General features: G+C 36.9%; 1 protein-coding gene across 8 annotated transcripts in view; it reads right to left on the bottom strand.

The window, feature by feature from the left end:
* Positions 1-23,981, bottom strand: part of ERC1 (ELKS/RAB6-interacting/CAST family member 1) — a 293,295-nt gene that overhangs the window by 87,861 nt on the left and 181,453 nt on the right. For all 8 annotated transcript variants that reach the window (XM_085229906.1, XM_085229899.1, XM_085229922.1 and 5 more), the window contains one exon: positions 17,887-18,047. In XM_085229906.1, coding sequence (XP_085086032.1) covers positions 17,887-18,047 — 161 coding nt within the window. The remainder of the gene's footprint in view (positions 1-17,886; positions 18,048-23,981) is intronic.

The raw sequence follows: 23,981 nt of genomic DNA, 5'->3' as shown, positions 1-23,981 counted from the left end.
ACATAAACTTCCTCAAATCAAAAGAATGAGAAAAATATACTCACTGTTATCTACATTCGAAAACTATGAACAACCATTACGTGTGTAAAAAAAGATGGGCTTTTTTAGTTATAAATAACAGTCTCTCATGCTACTCCTGCTACCTCTTCCAAAGTATCAGGTTAAAGACAGTTCCTTCCTCTTCTCAATCACAACATTCATTCACAAAGGAGGTATCTGGAAAAAGGGCATTCCTTCGGTAGTGATAAAAGCTGTTAAGTGTTGACTATATACTATATGAGATGCACTGGTACAAGTAACAGAGCAGAATAGCTCACCATTTAAGAAAGGACAGATATAATCTGAAAGTGATTAGCTGCTTTAATAGCATAAGCTAGACTATTTGCCACCATATTTTTGCTAAAATTGGCAAATACTCATGTGAACAAAACCAATAATATAGAAATTTCTGGCATTTTTTTCTTTCTGTGGAGGGTTATATATAGAAATAAAGTGTATGAAAATAGGTTTCAACATAACTGCTAACAATAAGGCAAGAAAATGACGTACTCATAAGGTCTTTATGTATTTTTTGTCACTCTCAGCACCCCGTCACACTCTAGTGCTATCCATTAGAGTGATCTTTTCTCAAGATTGAAGGTTTGGTACCTACAAAACATAGCAGTGGAATTGGTATGCAGTTTGATAAGTGTAGACAATATTACAGTCATGTAAACATACAGTTCGGGTCTGTGGACTTAGAAGAGTGGCTATATCAATTTTAGTCATATTTATAATAACAAAATTGCATTCAGTCCAAGGGTTGTACAAACAATTGTGCTGAGTTAGCCTGTTCTGTTAAGGCCAGAAAGGGGGCAGGGAAAAAAACCTTTAGTAAAGAGTTAAAATGCTATAAAAAAAAAGTCTGTGTATGCAGCTCAAGTCTTACAAGGAAATGTTCTTAAACATTTATTCCTTGAAACACAAGGTTTCAATCAACAGCCACTGGAGACTCTGAGGTTATGATCTTCCCTGTATGTAAGCCCCTCAGTGTTCTGCATAAAGGTCACAGAGGTTTACCCTCTAAGCATGAATTTGCCTTCCAATCACTTTCACTATGGAATAAACAGTTTCTAACCCAGACTGCAAAACCCTTAGCACTGTTTTCTTAGAAGAACACATAGCCATGCTATATGATTTAATCTTCATACTCTCTATGGACTCTTCACAAATTAAGGATCTGTAAAATCTTGAAACTTTATTATGTCTGTCAGTAGCAAGTGAGTTGAGAAGAACACCTTATTTTAATTTAAGAAGTCCGTTGAGTGGGTATACTGCTATCTGACAGGCTTGAAGTTCTTACATCTTGATACACTAGAATATCCATACTCATTATAGTATACACATAATGAATACTTGTGCTTGGCATCAGCTGGACTTGTATCAAAAGTGAAACACTGTAAGGCTACAGGTAAACAGGAATATGGCCTGATGAAAGACATGAGTTTAAAGAATAAGACAAAAAAAATAAATTTTTGTACTACCTTAAAACAATGATTGAAAACACAAAACAATGTGTTGTGGATGTATCTGCAAATGCTGATTTTAATACTCTGAAGATTAAAAGATAGGATCTAGAAATGCTAAGACTCACCAAAAATCCAAACTAAAATGGGACAGCTATTTCCTGAGGAACTTCAGAAACTATTTTAAAAGAAGCTAAATATTATGTAGATCACTCTGAAACCAATGCCTCCTATTTATTTCCACGGAAACTACAACAGATACAAAGGGCACAATAACATGATTTGATAGAGCAAATTCTCAGCTACAAAACACTATTTCTCAGTGTAGTTACAACCACTAACTATGCAATTTTGCCAGCAATGAACAAGAGCCTGCATGTTGTATTTGTAAAAATCTACACCAGTGGACACTGACCCATTGTTTCACAGCTGCTATGATGGTGTTATTGCAAGGAAAATGTTGCCCCCGCAGTCCAGCTTTCACAGTGCTGACATCCACTGTTTGATCTCCATAAATGTTCAGAAAGTGTCAATTCATTTTTTCCAAATGGAGGAATTCAATGACACACCTTTGCTTCAAACGTACTTCCATGTCAGACACCGTTCTGTCAGACTGCCCCTCTGCTGCCATCTGGGTGGCAACAAAGTGTAACAATATTTGTGGGAAGGTCCAACTTTAACTGCCACAGCACCAACATTCCTCTTTGATACTGTGGGCCCACATAATAAAATAAGAAGCACTATTTTTGGAGCAACCCTTGTATTTTGCCTTTGATAAACATTCCAGCCATTTTCAGAATAGCTCTTATTTGATTGGGCTGCCTACTGCCTGAACCCTATGGAGCTGCCATGCTGCAAGTAACACAATATACATTTCTTTAGTATCTGCTGGTGATAAGTTACATTACTGAAATTCATCCAGGAAAGTATACCTGTTAATTTTGCTTTAGATGGATTCTATTAAAATGTGAAAATCTTGGCAAGAGCTGGGGTGAGACTTGCCCACTGTCTGGGTCCCTTTCCCACCCAGTCAACAGGGCAGACTTTTTAGTTCATTATCACCTCATCAGTGCTCCTGTCAGCTGCCAACAGTGAGAAAAGACTAAGCCACTCACTAATTCCTGGCTTTCCTGCCTCCACTGAAGCAGTGGTAAATCCAGAACAGATGGATGCTCTTTAACCCTCTCAATACAGACACCCACTTTAATAATTCTAATCAATCCACTGAGCTCAGAACAAGGAATGACTGGCACATGTTGAATGATGAATGGATTGACCTGTTCCAGCTCAGTTCCAGCACAGAAAGCAACAATCCATCTCTAATGCACTGCTGGTAAGGGAGACAGCTGGCCAAAGGCAGCAGGCCTACTGAGTCAAGAGTCAGACACATCTTTTGGTGAAAAAGGTAAAACAGTATGGCAAGGGATTATGAAGAATGAGTTTATTAAACATTAAGATCTAGGTTGTGGACGCGCTGTCCCTGGAGGTGTTCAAGGCCAGATTGGATGGGGCCTGGGCAGCCTGGTCTAGTATTAAATGTGGAGGTTGGTGGCCTTGCATGTTGCAGGGGGTTGGAGATTCATGATCCTTGAGGTCCCTTCCAACCCTGTGATTCTGTGATTCTGTGATCTCATCACAAGAAATTCATGAGAGAAGACCAGGAGGCATTTGCCCCATGCAGTTCCAGTTCCTTGTTCTGTAATTGAAATTGCACTACAAGCAGCTCAGCAGCTCGCTGTCACAGTCTTTTCTTTCCCGAGGACACACGACACAAGTTACCAACCAGGTCTTGCATCATCTCAGACTTACCTGACCATAGATTGCCATTTCGTGAAAAAACACCTTCATAAAAGAATAACTTTTTTTGTTATGTTGGTGTAACACAATGAGCTTAGATGAGCTTAATGCACAACTACACTCCAAAACTGGCTTTCTATGTACCATTTAATAAAATTCATAATTTTGCTCCTTAGTTTTGAAAACCTTTCACAGTGCTCACTAACATGACTAGAAGTTTCTTCTGGAATTATAGAACAGCCAGTCTTGTGTGAGTAGGAGAGCAAGAGAAAGGCTGCTTCTGCAATTGGCCAATTAAACTAGAAATTACTCCTAGGCTACCTTTAAATAAAACTACAAAGCTTAGTAGCTTCAGAAAAACTCCTTCAAATCTACATTTTTCTTAATTGCAACTACAGTAACAGTCAAAAAGATGAAACATTGATGTGTTTATTTTTCCTGAGAAACAGAATGGGAAAGTATTTGTGCACATGCATCTTATAACTGTAGGAAGTTTCACTAAAAAGAAGATAATCAAGCACAGAAAAGTTATCTAGTAAATACATAAATATGTGAGAATGGCATTAGGAATCTACCGATCTTTGTTAAATAACAGAATCATAGAACGGTCCAGGTTGAAAAGGACCTCAAGGATCATCTAGTTTCAACCCCCCTGCTGTGGGCAGGATTGCCAACCACTAGACCAGGCTGCCCAGAGCCACATCCCTGGCCTTGAATACTTTGAATGCAATGGATGTGGCTTGAATAATGTATATAAATTGTATAAGAAAAAAATATATATTAAAAATAAATAAATTTAGTTCATTCATGGAAAGAGATATCAAACATATAATGGAATCATTCTCAACATGGAAAGTGAAAGATAAAACTGAGCTATTAGCAAGGTTTTAGAAAAAATTTCTTCTTCCAGAATATGAAACATCTCCTTTGAAAGACTTTCAGTTGTAATGGTTATGATTCACATATGGTGTGAAAGTGGCTTGACTCTAAGACTTTTGCAACTAATTATTCCAAAGTTTTTAAGAAAGTGTGAGGTCTGAAATGTCATGAGAACAATGACTCCTACTCCTCATGAGACAAGGCAGCACAGTTTTCCTGAATAACAAGTGAAGGACCTTCACTGAGAACACGATTCCTTAGAGTAGTGATAGAAGTTCAACTGAACTTTGTCTTGCAGCACAGAACATACTTAAGTAAGTTTGAGGATATTAATACATTTGCTATAATTTCAGGATAACCTCTGTTAGTGCTAGGAAGCTGTCTGACCAGACTAATCTCATCTTTCTAACTGATATTGATAGGAATTAAGATGATTCAGTCATTCCTGGTACCTGTTTCGGGATCCATTATCCAAACAATGTTATTTAATGTTATCTAATATATTAGCTGTCCTAGGACATGTGAGACATTCACAAGAGGCCAGTAATGTGACACACAAGATCTGGAGGATCCATGCGTTTCTGAAGCAGCACTTGGAGGTTCATCAGGATATTCTGGAGTGCCTGAAATGGCAATAGACTCTTAGGTTTCAACAATGGATTTGTTCTCCACAGAACCAATAATTAATTTATCAACAGGTATTCCACAGATAGAAATGAGTTCCTTTCTTATGAAATTTCTCTCTTGTGTGTAGAGTGGTAGAAGTCTTGAAAAATATTTCTTGGAGAGTAGTCACACTGATGATCACTGGTAGACAAAGAAGCAATGTTCTGAAGGACAACTAACCGAAGAAGAGAAAGTGAAGACTTGAGGAAAAGAGAAGACAGGAAACAACACAGGTCTATATCTCTTGGTCTTTGTCCTATTCAAAAAATATTTATCATGAATATTACTCTTTAAACAATACTTCAGTAACTTTATTTATTTGCATTGGGATATAAACCATATTTATGGTAAAAAAAAAATCCTACTCCCTTGTGAATGAACTTTTAAACTACAGTGCAAATAGTCTTTTGGTATATAGTTAAAGGTCTTCAGTGCAGTCTGGAGGTCACTCTGCAAAAAGCAGTCTAAATGATTTTCTATGCCATTTTTCCCATGTTGAGTTTTCCTTATGCATAATGAGATAAACAATATTGATCTTTTCCAGAGGAGTACTTGGAGAATTAACATGGCATTTCTAACTCCTTTAAGATTTTTGGATGGAAAGTGCTATATAATGTAAAGTATCGTAATCAGAACTGAATGCCATAACATATATCAAAATTATACATGATGGCATAATTTAAAAATTGATAATTCAATTCCTAGAGGTATTTTATAATCACAAGGAAGGAATTTATACTATTCTATTTTGGTCTAGAAAGTCCTCTTATTAAGCGTTTAGGTTTTCCAAGTCCCAAAGAGTCCCAGGAGACTGCCACCAACTTCATCTAGATAACCCAAGAAGTTAGAAAAGAAGAAGGAAATACTTCAACTACACTATCCTTACTCATACCTCAAAGCAAAACATACAGTTAAGACATAAACTAGAGAAACATACAAATGCGGTGCATGAGCTCCTGTGATTTTTTTGTTGTTGTTGCTGCTTAACTTTGTATTTATAAAAGAATTTTTCTAAGACTTCCTAACAATCCTAACAAGGATTTCCTTGGGAATAAAGTAATGAAACAGATCAATTTGGTCTTTTACAATACATGTGCTTGACCAGCAATATCAGTGTATAAATGGGGATTAGAGTTTAACTGAAAATCTGCAACTGGTCATGAGGAGTCAAATTCTCCATCTTCTCCAAGCAGGCCTCACTTGACAAAGTAATGAAACAAAAGTTCTGATGATTAAGGTACAACTGCTTCAAAAATGTGAATGACTTGGCAGGAGAAAAAGGGCATAAAGCAACTTCAGAACAGGTGAAGGTTTTATTCTATGCCTCATTCTATAATCTAACGCAATTATGCAAAAAATTACGCAAGTATTCCTACACCACAAACACATTAAATAATCATTAAATTACTCATCTGCTAGCGAAGTTATCAGAGTCTACAGCAAATTAACTGTTCTCATTTCTAAAGTAAAAACAGCTCTAGACTCAAAACACAAGTCATGCACACACATCACTTACAGTTGGGTTTCTGTATCAGGATAAAGTAGAACAGCAACTGGACTAAGACAAGCATTAACTAAGAAAAACACAATTCATTATTAGGACTTATCGGTGTGAATCAAATACATCTTACTCTACTTTCTACATATTTGTTTCATATTGATATTTTTTAATTAGGTGGTGAAAGAAAAAAAGAAAGAAAAGAAACCAGAATGGAGATCTATTGAAAGATAATTAATCTCACATATATGCGGGTATTAAAATTTTTGTTATTCTTAGCACAGAGGCAAGAACCAGATTATTGCCTAGCTAATTTTTTTTCACTCTAAAACTGCATCTTTATTAAAAATCTAAAAGTTCCACTTCAGAAACAGAAAACAGGAAAAAAAAAAAATCTTATGCTTTGTTATATTCAAGTTGCATTGAGAGGATTTGGCCGCAAGTTGTATCAGAGGAGGTTTAGGTTATACATGAGGAAAAACTTTTTCTCTCAGAGAGTGGTCAGGCACTGGAATGGCCTGCCCAGAGAGATCGTGGAGTCACCGTCCCTGGCAGTGTTCAATGAGGAGCTGTGAGATATGGTTTAGTAGTGTGGTAGCAGTGGTAATGAGAAGACGGTTGGACTAGATGATCTTATAGGTCGTTTCCAACCTTGTGATTCTATGATATTTGTCCATAAAACTGAACAAGACACGCAGCATTTGTATAAATAATGTACTATGGAGATGCATCTATATAAATCACCTGGAGCATTCTTTCCCTCAAATTTGGGCACAAAGACTATGAAGAAATACATCATCAGATAGGGTTTCTTTAGGTATCTTCTGTACTTTCAACTTCCATACAGAGGAAGTGTTACTCCCATGCTCCATGTTGTAAAATCCTTTACAATAAAACTTCAGCAGCTGAAACCACTGGAGTGAAGACTTGGTATGAGATCGCTTGAAGTGGTTGTGCACGATGACATGGTTGTTTGATTAACACTGACTCCTTCTGTTTGGGCCAAATGCAATTCTGACACACTCTGCAACTCAGCACCAAACACCCTTTCCATTCTCGAACAGTTTACTTGCATTTCTGCATAAGTGCTGGTTTCTTTTGGCTCCAAAGACAGCTTCACCTGCAGGGTTTCATTTTTCTGTTTGACACCTTGCTGTTGATTTTCCGTTGCTGCACAAAAGAACTTGCTCCAATGCCTCTTTCACAAATGCTTCTTTGTAGAAAATGAAAGCCTTAATGATTGTATTTTGATTGTAGACTTGATTAATTTTGACTTCATTTAATTTGCAACCTTTTCTGAGATCTTTAGGGCTGGGAATTAGAGAGCACACTGTACCACTGTACTTTGGACATTACAGGTTTGCCAATTTGTTTCATGCCTCATTTGTCACAAGATCTATGAAATTGTAGTCCAAAGCCAGCTTCGTATTTTTCAAAGCAAGGCAAAAATGTATTTGTTTTTGTTTTAAATTAACATCTCCTTGCTAAATTCACCTAGTTTTCCCAACTTCAGACAAAAGCTCTCACTAACAATGAGAATATAGCAAGCAATATCAATCTGAAGATCAGCTTAGCAAAAGAGAACAGATTGCTTTTCTCCAATTACAGCACTAACGCGCTGACATAATAATTCTCAATTTTAGGTATAGACATAAAAAAAGAAAAAATGAGAATGTAGAAAGGCAGTCTATGAGAATGTGCTACAAGTAAGAAATAAATGAAGAAGCATATATCTTGCTTACACAACATTTTCTACTAGTTTGCCTCTTAACATATTTTAAAGCATACAAACTCATCTTAAATTTAATTCCTGACATCACTGAAATTCTGTGGGCATGGGTGAACGTGTCATTTAACGTTTCTAGTTTCGGTGTACACTTTTGAGGAACAAAAACAACATTTCTCTGTTTTTATGAAAAAGAAATACACAAGAACCTTCAGAGAAAACAACTGGATTCTGAAGTATTATTGCTAAGAGTTGCATTATTAATATTTTTGGAAGATTATGTGACTAGCCAAGGTCATAAGGACTTTCTCCAGATACCAGAAGACTGCCTTGGCATTGTTCGTAACCTAACCAGGCTTAACGATGACGAAAAGCTGGGAGGAGAGGCTGGCTAACCAGAAGGTTGTGCTACCATTCAACAAGACCCAGACAGACTGGAGAGTTTGGCAGGGAGGAACCTGATGTGGCTTAACAAGAGCAAATGTATAGTCTTGCACTTACAGAGGAATAACTGCATGCATCAGTACAGGTTTGTGGATGACTTGCTGGAGAGGAACTCTTTGAAGAAGGACCTGGAAGTCCTAGTGGACTACATTTTGACCATGAACCAGCAGTGTGTCCTTGTTCCCAAGAAAGTCAATGGTATCCTGAAGATACCATTAGAAAAAGCAAGGTCAGCAGATCAAGGGAGGTGATCCTCCCACCTACTCTGCTCTGGTGAGGCCACATTTAGACTACTGAGTCCAGTTTGGGGCTCCAAAGTTCAAAAAAGACACGGATCTCCTAGAAAGAGTCCAGAAGAGGGCAACAAAGATGATTCAGGGCCTGGAGTATCTCCCACATGAAGAAAGGCTAAGTAGCCTGAGGAAAAGAAGACTGATGGGGGAGCTGATGAATGTTTATAAATATCTAAAGGGAGGCAAGAGGCAAATGGATGAGGCCAGGCTCTTATTGGTGGTACATCAGCAATAGGACTTGAAGTAAGGGCCTAAAACATGAACATAGGAAGTTCCATACTAACATGTGGAAGAGCTTTACGGTAAGGGTGATGAAGCACTGGAACAGGTTGCCCAGAGAGGATGTGGAGTCTCCTTCATTGAGAAATTCAAGGCTTGTCTGGATGACTACCTATGTTACCTATTGTAGAGTACCTGCTTTCTCTATATCCTCATTTTTGCATAGTCTACCTTCAGATCACGTTCAGCCATATCTAATCTGTGATTCATTTAAAAACACACATAAAACTTGATTTCCTAAATTACACAGTGGTGTCTTAGTTTCAGCTGGAGTGAAATTGTTTTCTTCAGAACATCTGGTATGATGCAATGTTTTGGTTCTAGGAGAAAAACAATGCTGATAGCACACCAATGTTTACAGTCATTGCTAAGCAGTGTTGTATAGACCAAGGCTGTTCCAGTTTCTCAGCTCACACTAATGAAGGCCTGGAAGGGCACAGAATTAGGACAGCTGACTTAAGCTGGCCAAAGAGATATTCTATACCATACGACATCATGCAGAAAGAGAGTTTTGAAGGGGGTGGGGGTTCATCTCTATTATGCTGCTTGGGGTGGTGGTGGGGTGGTGAGCAATTGCTTGTGCCTCACTTGTTATATACATTTATACATATACACTGTCATAACCAATATCATTTTCATTTTTCTCTATCTTAGTAAATTAGTTTTATCCCAACCTACGAGTTCAACTTTGTGCTTCTTTCTGATTCTCTCCCCCATCCCACTGGGAAAGGAGGGAAATGAGCGAAAAACTGTATGGTGCCCAGCTACCTGCAGGGTTAAATCACAAGTGGAAATAAACTAGGTGATTTTTTAGTTTCCAGTGCTTACTTGACATCAATTTTAAATAGACAAACTAGAGATGTAAATTGCCAGCAGACTGAAAAAGAAATGTTGGTTTATGGAAAGATATAGTATTATCTTCTTGTGTTTGAGGAAGGGCTATAAAAAGGGATTTAGGGAACACCAAATACAACATTATGTTGAATGTTTCAGTCTTCCCTACAATTCTGTACATTCTGTTTCCTAGTACCACGAAAGATAGCTCTCTCTGTCCTGTAATCTGCATAAACTATAACACTATATATTGAACTGGGTATAAAAGCCTCTAAAGCAATAGCAATATAAGTTAAGGAAAGAGACTTTTAGAGTATCTAGGGTCTTCTATGAAGATTTTTAAAAATAGTTCTAGTAAATTTTCATATTTTTAATTCCTCTTCTAATAGTCAATTGTGCTGCACACAAGACACTATCAGACAGCAAGCTCTCAAACCCTTTCACTATGGAAATTCCACAGACTTGCAGATGGTTTTTATTTTATCTAAAAAAAAATTGAATATATTTTATTGTATGAGAGAAAACAAAAAAGAAAAAAGAAAAAAAAAAGACTGAATATTCACATAGAGAATAATTTCAAAGATTGTAGGAACTGCCAATAATTTGACTCATTTTCCGATGTTTCTTATATGATTCCCACTTGTCAGACTGTCTTCCAGGAACGTAGGGAAACAGTTATTTGCTTCAGAGGTTATTTCTGTAATTAAAGCAAATTTACCTGACTTTTCTTGAAAAAGAAATTTCTGGTCAACTACAGAAAATAACATCGAATTAGGCTTTGTATTAGCCATATATCGCGGAGCTACACTTCTATTTTACAAACAATGAAAGAATGACTTACACATGTAGAGCAGCCTTATGAGCAAATCTAACCTTTGAGATTTCCCTCCCTGTATTTCTGAACTATGTTGGCGATGTCCAGATGGGATTTACAATGGCTCAAAGCTACTATTGTTCACACTACATTAAATCTACAATATACACCATGAGATACCATAATATTTTCACTTGGAACTTCTATTAGCCCACAACTTAGCTGTATTTAATGAAATATGTAGTGCTCATAGAGTTGATTTATATGCATCACTATTTACAGTGCACGTTTATAAGAGAGGAAAAAGCACCCTAAGGAACTCAAGGTTGTTTTGACTTTAACAGAAAGTAAATAGTGCCTGATTTGGTTTAGCTCAGTAACACCCCTGGAAGCCCCAAAATCTTATAGTTGGATTAGGAATGGCGACAAGAATGACTGGAGTAGCTGAATCAGCTATATAGGAAATGTATTGTTGCTACCAAACCTGCACCAAAACACTTTTGCATATTTTAATTTTAAAACAAAGATCACAGTCATATTTATGTTTGTTATGCGTAGAAGTATACAGAAACAATAAAAAGGCATGCTGAACACAAGGAAGTCCATTTCTGCCAGTGTTATTCTAGAAATAATTGGAGTAGAGAATTCATACACGCAAGGGAAAATTACATTTGAACAGATTCTCTTGAACAGATAAACTTTAAATTCTAAGAGAATTTCTGATTGTACTTAATTACTGAAAGTGTACGCTACAGAATATAGGACAAGAAACAATGTTCTGTACTGGAAAAGGAACGCAGAATTACCTGGCAGAGGACAGTATATTGGTGCCCTCACAGCTGTCATACAAGTAATCTGCTTTATACATTAGCCAAAACAAAACAGTCACACACTCCATTCCTCCACCAGTAAAACAGTGAGTAGAAAAGTAAGCTGAGAATGTATCTAGAAAAAAAGCAGTGCTCTTTTTATCCTTCTAGATACGATGACCTGTACAATATGCAGGTTATGCATTAGTTTTCCCAAAGGGATGCCGACTGGGCAGTAAAGGACACGGGGCACTTAAGGCTTTTAAGATGTTGCCTTGTGCTGCACCTGCTCTTGGTTTGTTTGCAATAGTGAATTAGTGAACTGAGAATATACAGGAAAGGTGCTCATTTGCTCATGCTAGGATTGTGTTAGCTGAAACACTGCTCATTTTACTAGTCTGTATGTATGCAGAAGATCTCTACTGATGAGATTTCTCACAGTAATTTCTGTAATAATGCTATAAACTATTGATAGAAAGGAAAAATTTGATAAAACCTGTGCATTCCTACCATTGAGGCTATATGCAATGGATTTTGCATTTCTTCTTGGAAAAGGTGTGATTTCATCGCACCATCTAGAAGTTACATTCCAAGAATACTGAAGCAATCACACTAAACCCCAGAAAACATCCAGAAGAAAAAATACCTCCAGTGGAAAGGGAAGGAAACAAAAGCATAATGTAACTACATTCTCAGGAATTTAATGACTGGGCCTACTTTTCTAAACTCTTTCATATAACAGTAAGAGTTGCAGCAATTACTGAGTGGAACAAACCCTTTTAACACCACCTGGTGTACTTTTCAGCAGTTGGTCCTGCTCCCAGGCCTGTCATGCCTCATTAAGATAGTACAGTACTTTCTCTCTGCAAGACTGTTCTTGGGGACCACAGAGTTCAAGATAAAATGAGATATGGAGGTTTTATCATAAGACAGTAAAGGACTGTGAGAATCCGTGCCAAGATTTTAGAATCTGAGAAAACCACAGAAGAAAAAGTTTTTCAAGGAAGATGAAGAGTGAAAACAAACCAGCTACAAAAAGCATACATAACTTTCCCATAGTTAAAGAAACAGAAGAAACCACAACAATCTAATTCTGCCTACGCTGATATGGGGCACCTTGTTTACATAAGCTTCACTGGAGGTCCCACTTCTTTCTGCTTTGCGAAACTTTAAGATTTAAATTTAATAGTTCACTCACATACATGAATTGTGACCAGAGTTTTGTAGTACTGCTGCTCATAAATGGGTTAAGCTCCTCTGCTTCTTTCCAGGCTTCAGAGCATTCCATCATCAGTTTCACTGAAAACAAAGTGGCAGGATGCCTCTAATATTGCCACTGAGTACCTAAGGGTGCTTGAAGGCTTACTGACTATGCAGCAGAGCACAAAGGATAATGGAGTCCAATTACTTACTTGACAAAAGAGGAGAAGTGTGTAAGAGATTACATTTTCTATCACGCATCCAAATGAATGAAATAATTATAGCAGAACCCACCAAATTTCAAGGTAATCAACATTTGTGAAAAGCTTAGTGGTTCATTATAGTAAGAACAGTGATGCAATAGCCTTTAGCTTTAGAAGACATATTTCAACTTCCCTATTGGCTTCAGTGAGAATCACTTTGAGATTAACAGCAGCTCCAGGATCCGTTTATTTGTAATCATTTATTCTTAATATCTCAATTCTTCAGGTATTAGAAATTGGTATTCTTTCACATACCAGACTCACTGACTCTGAACTTTCTACAGCTCACATGTAAAAATCTTACTCAGTGAATATATCTAATTTAAATAAACATGCATATTTTATGCTGAAAAATGGAAAAGGACAAAATGATGGGAATAGGATATTTTTTATGTTTATTTTCACTTTTTGTCTTCCTCTAAAAAAAGACATTTTAATGAAAAAAAAACTAGGCTTACAGAGGAAAAAAGGAATGCATTTGTTCTGTGTTGCCCCAAACAGTAAATGCTACAGAAATTGAGAGTCCTCTGTGGGATTGGAGCTTATTTAAAACCTCAGAAGTAATTACAGGAAGAACGCTGGCAGCACTGCTGCAATTGCCTGATGGCCTGATACACCACGTGGCCAACAGACCACATAGTCCAGCTAAAAATGCTGAGGAGTTTTGAATTGGATCTAGAAAGCCAGGTGCAAGGTTAAGGTACTACTGATTTGTAGCGCAGTTGACAAATATGAACTTGTTTCAAACTACAGAGAAAATTGTTTTTATGTATATACTTCTTCTGAAACTACAAATCACTCTTCTCCTCTGGAGAACTGTCATTAGAACACAGGTATAACATAAGATTTCCACAATAACTCAAACAAATACTCCTTTAATTTCCAAGAATACATTCTCTGATGAGGTGGATGGACATTGAGGACACTGATACTGTTTGGTTTTGGATTTTTGTTTGCTGGTTCTGCTCATCATGGGTACACATAATACGAAAAAAATTTGTTTGGTGAAACTGTTTGCTGTATTTGAATTACTTTAGGCATCATTTTGGGCCAAAAAAATAAACTCTTTAACGGTTAATCAGTTTCTTTTGGATCACTTTCAATTTCAACCTCTCCTACTCATGCCTCCAGACAATACTACCTTACTGCTGGGAGAACGAACATTTTAGAGGATAAACAACCTTGGCTTTCACTGACTTCATTTTCACTTGTTTGCTTGTGTCTATTTTCCTTACCTGAGAGGCAGAAAAAGAACATGTGGACTTATCAACCATTAACCAATTACTTCAAGTGGCTTGCACACTGTGTAGGAAAACTGCAGCAGAGAAGGGCTAACATTGCATTTCCTAGGTTGGCTTGTTTTTAATAGTAGCCCTCACGTAGCTCTCAGCAGACTTTCCAACTCATATATGAAATAAAACAGGTATGTAATAAACAGTGCTACATAATGAAGCTACACAGTCTGGTTAATCTCTGATCACCATCTATGCTCTCTATCAAATCAAACACTATCTGCCGGAAAAATGGGATGCATTCATGTAAGCAAATACTACAGTAATAAATATTCAGAAGACTGCTCTGTGAGTCATGTGAGTAATCAAGACTTTTTTGAGAGCTTAATTTTGAAATAAATTATATGCTCTATTGTAACAATCCTTTTGTAATATGCTTAATTATTTTTAAAGGAAAAAAAAAAGATTATAGTGAATTGTTCTTGGACAAGTGATAATCTTTCTGTTGTGTGCCAGCAGGATCGAGGATTCAAATTTGAAGTACCAACTACATTGTGTAAGTCTGCAACACCTGAATTACAGAGTTAGCAGTAACTTCAATGAGCAAGAAAAGGCATAATTTAGGAAAGATTTGTTAGACAAGTTCCCAGGTCTAGAGGAACAGGTTGAAAAATGCACCAACTGGAACTCAGCAACCCTGAAGTAGATGACTTTGGAGAATCTTCTGTTCCTTCTGTCCATAACAAAAGGCCTCCCCAGACAAAAAAAAGAAGTCTCTTCTCTATAGGCAGACACAGTGTCTGTTCCCCTTCCCTGTAAGTGCAGTGTCTGTTGCTGCAGTTTTGGCAATTGCATGAACTCGGCCACAGATTAGAATGTTTGTACTCGGTTATTTTCACACACTGCCAAAATTTGCTGACAACACCAGGAGAAAAAAGGGAAAGGAAAACTGGTGATTTTCAACAGTTTATAACTCAGCTCAGCCTAAGCAGGTTTTTATGGGACAAAGAACAGAGATTTCTCTGTAGACAGCACTTTATTCCTGCCTAATTTGAAATATTTGCTGTGAATGATGGAAACATTAGAACTTCTTAAAGAAAACATAACAAAACAAAAATTTTAGCAGTTCACTGGCTTTTTTTTTTTTTTTACAGTAGATCATGTTTGTTGAAATAAATGGAGTGACTATTATCTACCTCTCCCATAATTATTTACAAGTAAGATATTTCTTAAAGAAGATGAAAATATTAGACTTAAAAAGCAGAGAGGTTCAAAATATGTAGTATTTCTTTAAGGAGTGAAATTTCCTTCTTGGAATAATTCACATTTCTGCCGTTCTAGTACCATAGTATTCCCTAAAGAGTGTGAAACAATCTTCTCAGGATTACAGAGTCAGTAGCAAACACAAGTTCTACTCTAAGACATGCTATTTTAAATACACATCACTAACAAAATATCTAACAACTTCCTATAACAACTCCAAGGTAGCTTTCTGGAGTCCTCCCTCTGTTTTAATACCTTCTTTTAGTCCATATCTAGAATCTCCCGAAGTAGCATTTCGTAAGCTTTTTTCTGTATATTCATTCCCCCATTCCCCCATGCTCTGTTAGCTTCCTGTAGGGCCCAGGCTATTAAATGTAAACCTCTATCAAATAGCAAATTTAAGCACTGTTGTTTTGAATATCTGAAACCTTTCACATAGAAATGTGCCCTACAATTTGGGGAACAACACTGCTTTACTGCGTCAATGAACCGTAGCTGCACAACTATTGTTTTTTGTTGAAATATCAAACCCAGCTCAGCTGCTTCAAAAAATTTACTAAACATTCCGTTAGTGTTATTTTTGGATTGAAATAGTAGAAAACATTTTTAAAAGCACTAGAAAATTCTGCAAAACTTGAAAACATCTGAGAAGAGTACTTTTCAAAAAAGACATAGGCTGGGAAAGTGTGCAACAAAGAATATACTGGAGTTTTTTCAAGTAAGATATTTAATTGACTGGGAGTCCTCAGTAGAGACATGTTTGCAGCAAAGACTCATGGCGAGGGTGAGTTTTTGAAGTTTGGATGCATTTGGCAGCTTTATGGAACTTTCAGACAGCCCAGCTACGTCTAAAACACGTTCAGCTAGTTAACTATACAAATGTAATGTTTTTTCCATCTTTCTGTCCATGTGCTGACAGCATTACCATTCTATCCAGTGTTCTTCTTCCTTCTTTGGCACAATGGATCTACCAGTTAATGCAGTTCCTGATACTTAATTTCAATACAATGGCTTTCCAACAATAACTTACTTAGGTAAGAGAGGTCATCATTGAAAAGAAGTGAGTAGTTATACTGAAAGTGCGAAAGCCTCACAATTCAAAATACATTTCAGGCTATACTGTACAATACGTGTATATTTTAATGAGAAGGTTTGGCAGAGCAGTTTGGCAGAAGAAAGTACTGCCAAGTGATTGGATATGGGATATATCTCCAGTTGCTTTGGATTCCCATATCACCTTAAGAGCTATTGTTCCCATCCCCCAATACACCAGCACTCAAGCCAGTCAAATTTATAGCTCAATAAATTTTTTTTATTAAAAATAAAAAGTGTGGCTTTTAAGTACTGCAGTCTTCCAACATCTCTGTGCCAGGTCTAGATCAGAGCGTAGTAGCTTAATATGAAGCTGGAGAAGCTTGGCCCACTTTGCAGAGCACTCCTAATTTAAGAGTTTCAAGACTTAAGCCACATCTCTTTTCATTTTATAACAGCTGTTTTTCTATCCTTTCACTGAAAAAAAAAAAAAAATGAAGAAAAAGAAAGGAAAGAAGATAGCATAGAAAAATTAAATAAATAAATAATGGCTCACAAAACCACAGTGGAGGAACCACTGCTGGTCCTGCCAATAAAAACGTTCCTTCTCTTCAGGGCTGGCTAAACAACTGAAAGTGTTTCTAATGAACTGCTGGCAGCACTATCCATCATTGCACTAAATGGATTCCCGTCTCCCTAAACTAAGGATAACTATTCATCTATAATGCACAGTCAGAAATTAGGAAGTATTTAAGCCTTAGAAGTCTATTTCCTCACTTCTCCCCACCTCAAAGTTTGGTTTTATTCAGATCCCCTTATGTAAAGATGACAAGAGAAGTCTGATAGAGAAATTAAGTCTCTGTTTCAGTGCTAATGAATCATTCACATGAATCTGAAAAATACTTTAGCAGACCAACATCTGCAGTCTCATTTCAGCATTACAACTATTTGGAATTATGTTTGCCTCATCCCTCTCTCCTTTTTAACATTTGTTACACTGACTGGTGTCTTGCCTTAAAGTGGATAACAAGAAATTCAAGGTAAGATGGCACATTCATAAGACACAAATAACCAGGTCCCAATAATTGTTTAGAAAGTTTGAAGATGCTTTGTGCAAATAATAGTTGTCTTCTGCGAATGATCAGGAAGAAGAAATGTTTTTCAGCCCTAATGTAAGTATGAAAGCAACACAGACAATCCCTAGTCAGAAGACACTTCTGAAGACTTGACTGATTATATAGATATGTATCTACAGAGGCATATTAATAGCTGTATTTAAATCACCAGAGATCAGAGAAGAATTAATAAATATCAATAAAACATGGCTACGAAAAATAGAAATAACCACTCACTTCATCTCCAGGACCTCCTCCAAATGTTTCCTTCTTTCTGCTCGTAGGTTGGTCAAATGGGTTTCCTTCTCAGCCAAAGACTGTTGTGTAGAAGACAATTTTGCTTTCATTGACTCTAGCTCCTGCTTAACCTTCTCCATGGCCATCATCAGCTCTTCTACCTAAAACATTTTTGAGGAAGGCAGGAAAGAAAAATAGTACAGTGTGACTGACTGGAACTTACTAAAGGTCCCAACAAAATTAGAGTTCTAAGATTACCAGTGCAAGTACACTGCGTAACACTGCAGACCAGAAGCATCATCATCTACTGCTGTGTAAAGTACATCTACACATTTTGGAAGCAGCTTTATAGAATGTGAATTAATATGGTCTGGTCATTGGAACATTACTTTTGAAATAGCAAACTACAGATTTTCAACTCTTCAGTATTTCTATTTTAGAGAATGTAACACAAGGAAAAATAGATGGTCAATAGGCATTAAATTAGCTTAGGAAAATGGTAAGTATTAAATAGAACACATCGATAATTTAACATAAAAACTACTTCTCTAAAGAGAAGCAACATATTTACTTTAAGAATGAAGTTAAGAATATTTCTCAAACAAGGAGAGGACTGGGTTTCCATCAAAATGTAAGTAAGGCTACTTCCCCCAAAACATCTGTTGAACAATGATTATAGCCATATTTGGTGATTCAGAAACAAAAACACCTTCAAAGATGGTAGACAGTTATAGAAGAGCAATGCTTATATCTCTAGGCTACAAAATGGGAAAGGTCCAGAATTAATATGACTGTAAATGCACAAGTGAATCTAGTCACATTTTGTTCTGTACTAGGAGTGGGTTTTGTCTCTGATAGAATTTGCCACTTAAACCTGCAAAACCACAATAAATACATCAGTATAGCTATATGTATGGTGCATCACTTACTGTACAGGTGCCAAATGATGTAAGGTGTACAGCATATCATCACTTGCTTTAATAAGTCAAGTATTCTGAGAGGTAGAGCTCAGGACAAACAAGGATAACAAGATTGTTTTTCACCCTCAGTAATAGGTACAGCAAGAAATGTTGCAATTCAGAAAGACCAATTTATAAAATCTACCATAGTCATTGTGCAGTGCTTACTGCAAAATGCCTATATCCATTCAAATACATCTGACAATGAAAATTCTTCTTGTATCCAGCAAATAAAGAATAATTTAAGATATGAGATTATCAAAAACTATTCAAAATGTACAGGCAACAATTCATCCAGCAATCAACAGATCAAAGCAGAATTTCAGTGACACATACTCCAAACTGGCTAGCATGTGTAAAATAACCAAGCTTTTCCTGTTGCATTAGTGTAAAAAATAAGACCAGAACCTCTGTCAGTTTTTAAAATAAACAAAGAAAAAGCCCCATAGAAGAAAACAGAGAAAAGTCAGAAAAGAATGTAAAGAAAAACTGTAGAAAAAATGAACAGAAAAAAATACTTCTAGGAAGAAAACTGGATACCTAGAAAGAAAATAATAGCAATATGTTGGGCAAGTGAATACGTACCAGTATATCAGCTTCTACTTCCTCTGGCTGGATCATACATAAACATTTTTCTTTAAATCAAGGAGAAAAGAGGCATGCCAACTGCAAAATCCTCTGCTTCTAACAAAAAAACAACCTCAAACAAACAAGTCCCCAGCCAACGGCAACAATCTGAAAGGCTTGTGTCAATCTGTCAGTTGCCAAGATAAAACAGTCTTTGAAGCAACTTTTCCATAATGAAGTCTGAAAGATTTCTGTTGTCCATCATTCCATTCCCAGCCATCAAAATTTGTGATACTAATAATGAAGGATTGATTTTCTTGATGCAGATTTGTAGTGTAACAGCTCTGTGCTATTCCAACACAAAAAGGCTGGGGTCCGATAGCTGGGGCAAGGCTGTCAGTGCTGGGTGGCAAGATTAAAGTCTGCAGCAAAGAATTACATTAATTGAAGTACTGACTACCACATGTATTCTTTTTCTAGCCACTCTATTTGGTAATTTCTTTCATTCTTAGACTCTAGTCCATGTTTCTGAAGACTAACAGAAAACTGAACTAATCTAATGGATAGAATGTGAATGGCTTTTACATGACACCAACATGTAGTCATCTGAAGTGTCACTGCTTTCCATTCTGTCTAGAAGGCAGCGTGTATCAAAGACAAAATTCATGGAAGTAGCATTGCTTATACTTAAAATAAAGACCTTATTACTTGGATTCATCAAGCTATAGATATTCCACAAGAGTATTTCCATTAAACTTGTACAAAACAAAACATTTTACATGCCAAGCTATGAATCTTAGTGTAGATCTGTCTCTATTTCTCTGTAAGCAGTCCTAGAAGAAATTACAGAGAAATATTCACCAGAAGCATATTCCTTGCAATGGATGTCCGATTTATCCTACACGAGAAACTTCAAATCTACCTTTGATTTTTTGCTCTGAGTGCAGCTAATTATATAACAAAAAGTATTTGCCAAGAACCCGAATTTTCTGAGGCATGCTGTTGACTTTTGGGCTACAAAGATGGAGTAGAGTCTGGAGAACAAGGTGTGTTCAGGGGATGTTAGGACACCACTCTCAGACATAGGGTCTAACTTCTGAATGGTGCTTTGTGGAGCCAGGAGTTGGATTCCATGATCCTTATGGGTCCTTCCCAACTAAGAATATTCTATGATTCTGTGATTTTCAGTTTTACTCAAGGTAAGCTTGTGCCCTATCACTAGAAGGATTTCAATTCAGAATGCACTTTCGCTTCTCATTTCTCTTTCCTTAAACGACAGTGTAAAGGCAGAAACAGCAATATGGCAAACAATGAGTAAAATGCTACACACTGCAAAAACATTTGCAGTATCAGAAGATCTCTCTCTGGATAGTAAGATAGAAAAACGACCCACACACTCCACTTTTGTATGCTATACGCATACAGATGAAGAGGAAAAAGCTGAAGAATGTTCTCCTATTGCAAAGGGAAAATTTCCAGTCTTAAATGACAGGACATGAATGAATGCATAGTTCAAATGTATATGGAGTTTCAATCATGCAGATGGTCCAAGCTATCTGTTAGTCTTGGTATTCCTCTTTCCTTGTTGTTGTTTTTTTTTTTTTTTTTTTTTTTTTTGTTGTTTTTGTCAAGTATTTGAATACTTTTATGACCAAGTGAAAAAGGCTGCACACCAGTCTGTAATTAAAGGTTTCAAAGGGCATGGCAGAGAGACTTAGTATTACACAAAGATCCATGCATACTCCTAAGCTGCAGATACAGTACTTTTAGTTCCAGTGATACACAGGAAACTTATGTTTTAATGTTTAATTACCGAAAACAGTCACATTTTTATCTTCCTAACTTAAAGAATTATATTCCTTTCAATATACATACAGGCACTGTGGGTTATGGGATAGCTCTTTGTATTCATGGCTGTATCTTAAATGTTCCAGGCAGAATACAAAAAGATGGAATTCTAGAGAATAAATATACAAGTACCTGAATGAGCAATTTATTTTCAATGAGCATTGTATAAATCAATCACTAGAGATCTTATCTTCAAAACCACCTCAGCAAGCTAACTTCTATTTAAAATTATTGTCTTTCTGAACATAGATCTTTTTTGTATAAACAACAGATTAGTATTATGAGTTAAAATGTACCAGAAATCTGTTCTGTCCAAAATGAATTAAACCAAAACTAAAGGTCTTGAAATTACAATTCAGTATTAAGAGTACCACAAGTACTGAAAAAAAAAAATTGACGTTTCCCATAACGTGGTATTCAGTCTCTCAGAGGATTCTCTCCTACTTTTTTTCAGTTCCTGAGTTTTTAAACTATTTTTCATTTCACTGTGTACATTGGTGAAATGATAAAAGGGGGCAAATTTCTGCATTATCTTTTACTGAAGTGACTAAAATGCAGGACAGAGAGGAGAAAGAAACAGACCCGCGAAAAAAGACAAAGACGAGTTCTGGCTCCATGTAAACTTGTTTGGATCCCAGAAAATTTTCCCAGAACAGATGTTAAGACATGGAAAAAGCACAGGCCAGGCTTGGGACTTAAGTATGTAATTTAACTGCCTCAAGTAACATATTACAGGGAGAAAGCATTGAGTCTGACATAACCTGGAATGCCAGCAAGACCAGATGGTTTGCTTAAATCACAAGCTAATAAACCTTTACGCAAAATAAGAAGGAAATGAATTATGGTTTCATCACAGCCCCATTTTTGCTAAAGCGGTAGGGTGGCTTTAGGTACTCCTGAAGACTATATCCAAGACACTTAACTATATCCAAGACACTTCTTGGCTATTCTGAACTAGGGGAACAACTTCCAAATTCTTATAGGTATTGAGAAAGCTTATGGGTGTAGCTTTTTGAGGGCTAAAAATATCAGAGGAGAATGAGAGAAATAAGTACGCAGTAGCAGGAAATATCTTTTCAGTAAGATTAGAACGTAATTTCTGGTTTGTAAGGTAAGGACAGCCCTCATCTGAAAGACATGTTGAAAGCTCTGCCATGCTGCCAGCGGTGGCTCTGCCCTTACCACACGTGCAGCAGCTTTGGCTCTGTGTCAGGTTCTTCTTATTCACTTCCAGTGCATGAGCATGTATATGCTGGAAGGTGCACAGTGGAAAGGCTTTTACGATGATGTTGTCACATTGTCACTAATCCTCTCATTGCACATACACAAGGGGTTAAGATGCTTTACCTTCGTTTTTATTCTGTTGGCACTATAAAGATATCATAAGGTGAACAGACACTCATCATCTAAAGAGAGTGTTTCTCCTTACACTGCATATATCTCCCCTGTGCAGCTGCTCCACTTATTCTGCATGGTCACTGTTAATGAATGTTGCCATGAGATTCCACACAGATGAGAAAAAAAAAAAGTTTGTTGAACACCAGAATTCCTCAGCTGAAATCCTGCCTAAAGAAACTTGGAAATAAACACGGCAGGATGTTGTGCAACAGTTACGGTGTTTCTACACACCATATTTCTGTCCATTCCAAAAGGGATGCTAGATTTGCAGCACCCCTTTTGCCGAGGCCAACTGTGCACAACACTAGTGGGCTGTGGCAGACTTTACACACGAAGGGCAGGTGTTTTCCTTTGTTCATAATACAAAGGGAGGTTAGCATCAAAACTCAGACAATGGCTGGTAAGTTATCAGTTGTCTAGGGACAAGGCAGGATATTCTGATTATCTACAATACACAGCAAAAATTTTGGGAATAAACTATATATGAAGAATTTTAGAGATGAACTGTGTGTTTCTTAACATTAGTGCACAGTATTCTTAAACCTTAAAAGTCACTGATGACTCTAAGCAAGGAAGAACACTAGTAATTATACTGACCAGAATATATCTGACATTAAAATGTTACTCCTGCAAACCCACAGAAACAGAAACATGGGAGTCTCTGTTAAGGAATACACTCTTGGAGCACTATCCGGAATGAATTCTGCTCATATTTTGAGAGCACTGTGCTCTTGGTATGAACGAGGAGGAATCAAAACTCACAGATGCTTGAAAAAGAGAAAAAAGAGAAAGAGTCTGTTGAGCTGCCAGACCTCAGGCCTGAAGAAGTCACAGCTGCATCCCATTAGGATGTTTGGAGGTATCTGTGACAGTTGTATGTCCTAAATGAAGGCCATAAGCCATATAAATAAGCAATGGCCTGCTGTTGGGACAAGAGCTCTTAAGAAAGAAGCAATAATCATCTCTGCTTTACACACATAGACACAAAGTCAGGCTAAGGGAAAAAAAAAAAAGTGAAAGACTACAGTCTGATTTCCAGTAAGGACAGAAACCTGTAGCAATCTTTGATATCTGAAGGCTACAGCAAATTAAAGTTTTACTTCTGTATCCTCCTCAATTGGAACCTTTATCCGATGTAGAATTCTATGCATTTTAACCTTTGCAATCCAATCGAAGGATCTCTGAGAGCTGCTCCAAAAGTAATGCCTCTTATTTTATTATGTTAGCCCATGACATCTGGGGTGGATGTTGGTGGTGTGGCAGAAGAGGTTGAACCTTCCCACCAGTATTCTGTTACATTTTATTGTCGAGTGACAGATGGCA

The sequence above is a fragment of the Meleagris gallopavo genome, chromosome 1 (genome assembly GCF_905368555.1).
Source record: "Meleagris gallopavo chromosome 1, MGAL_WU_HG_1.1, whole genome shotgun sequence".
NCBI lineage: Eukaryota > Metazoa > Chordata > Aves > Galliformes > Phasianidae > Meleagris > Meleagris gallopavo.
This window is presented reverse-complemented; position numbering and strand designations above follow the sequence as displayed.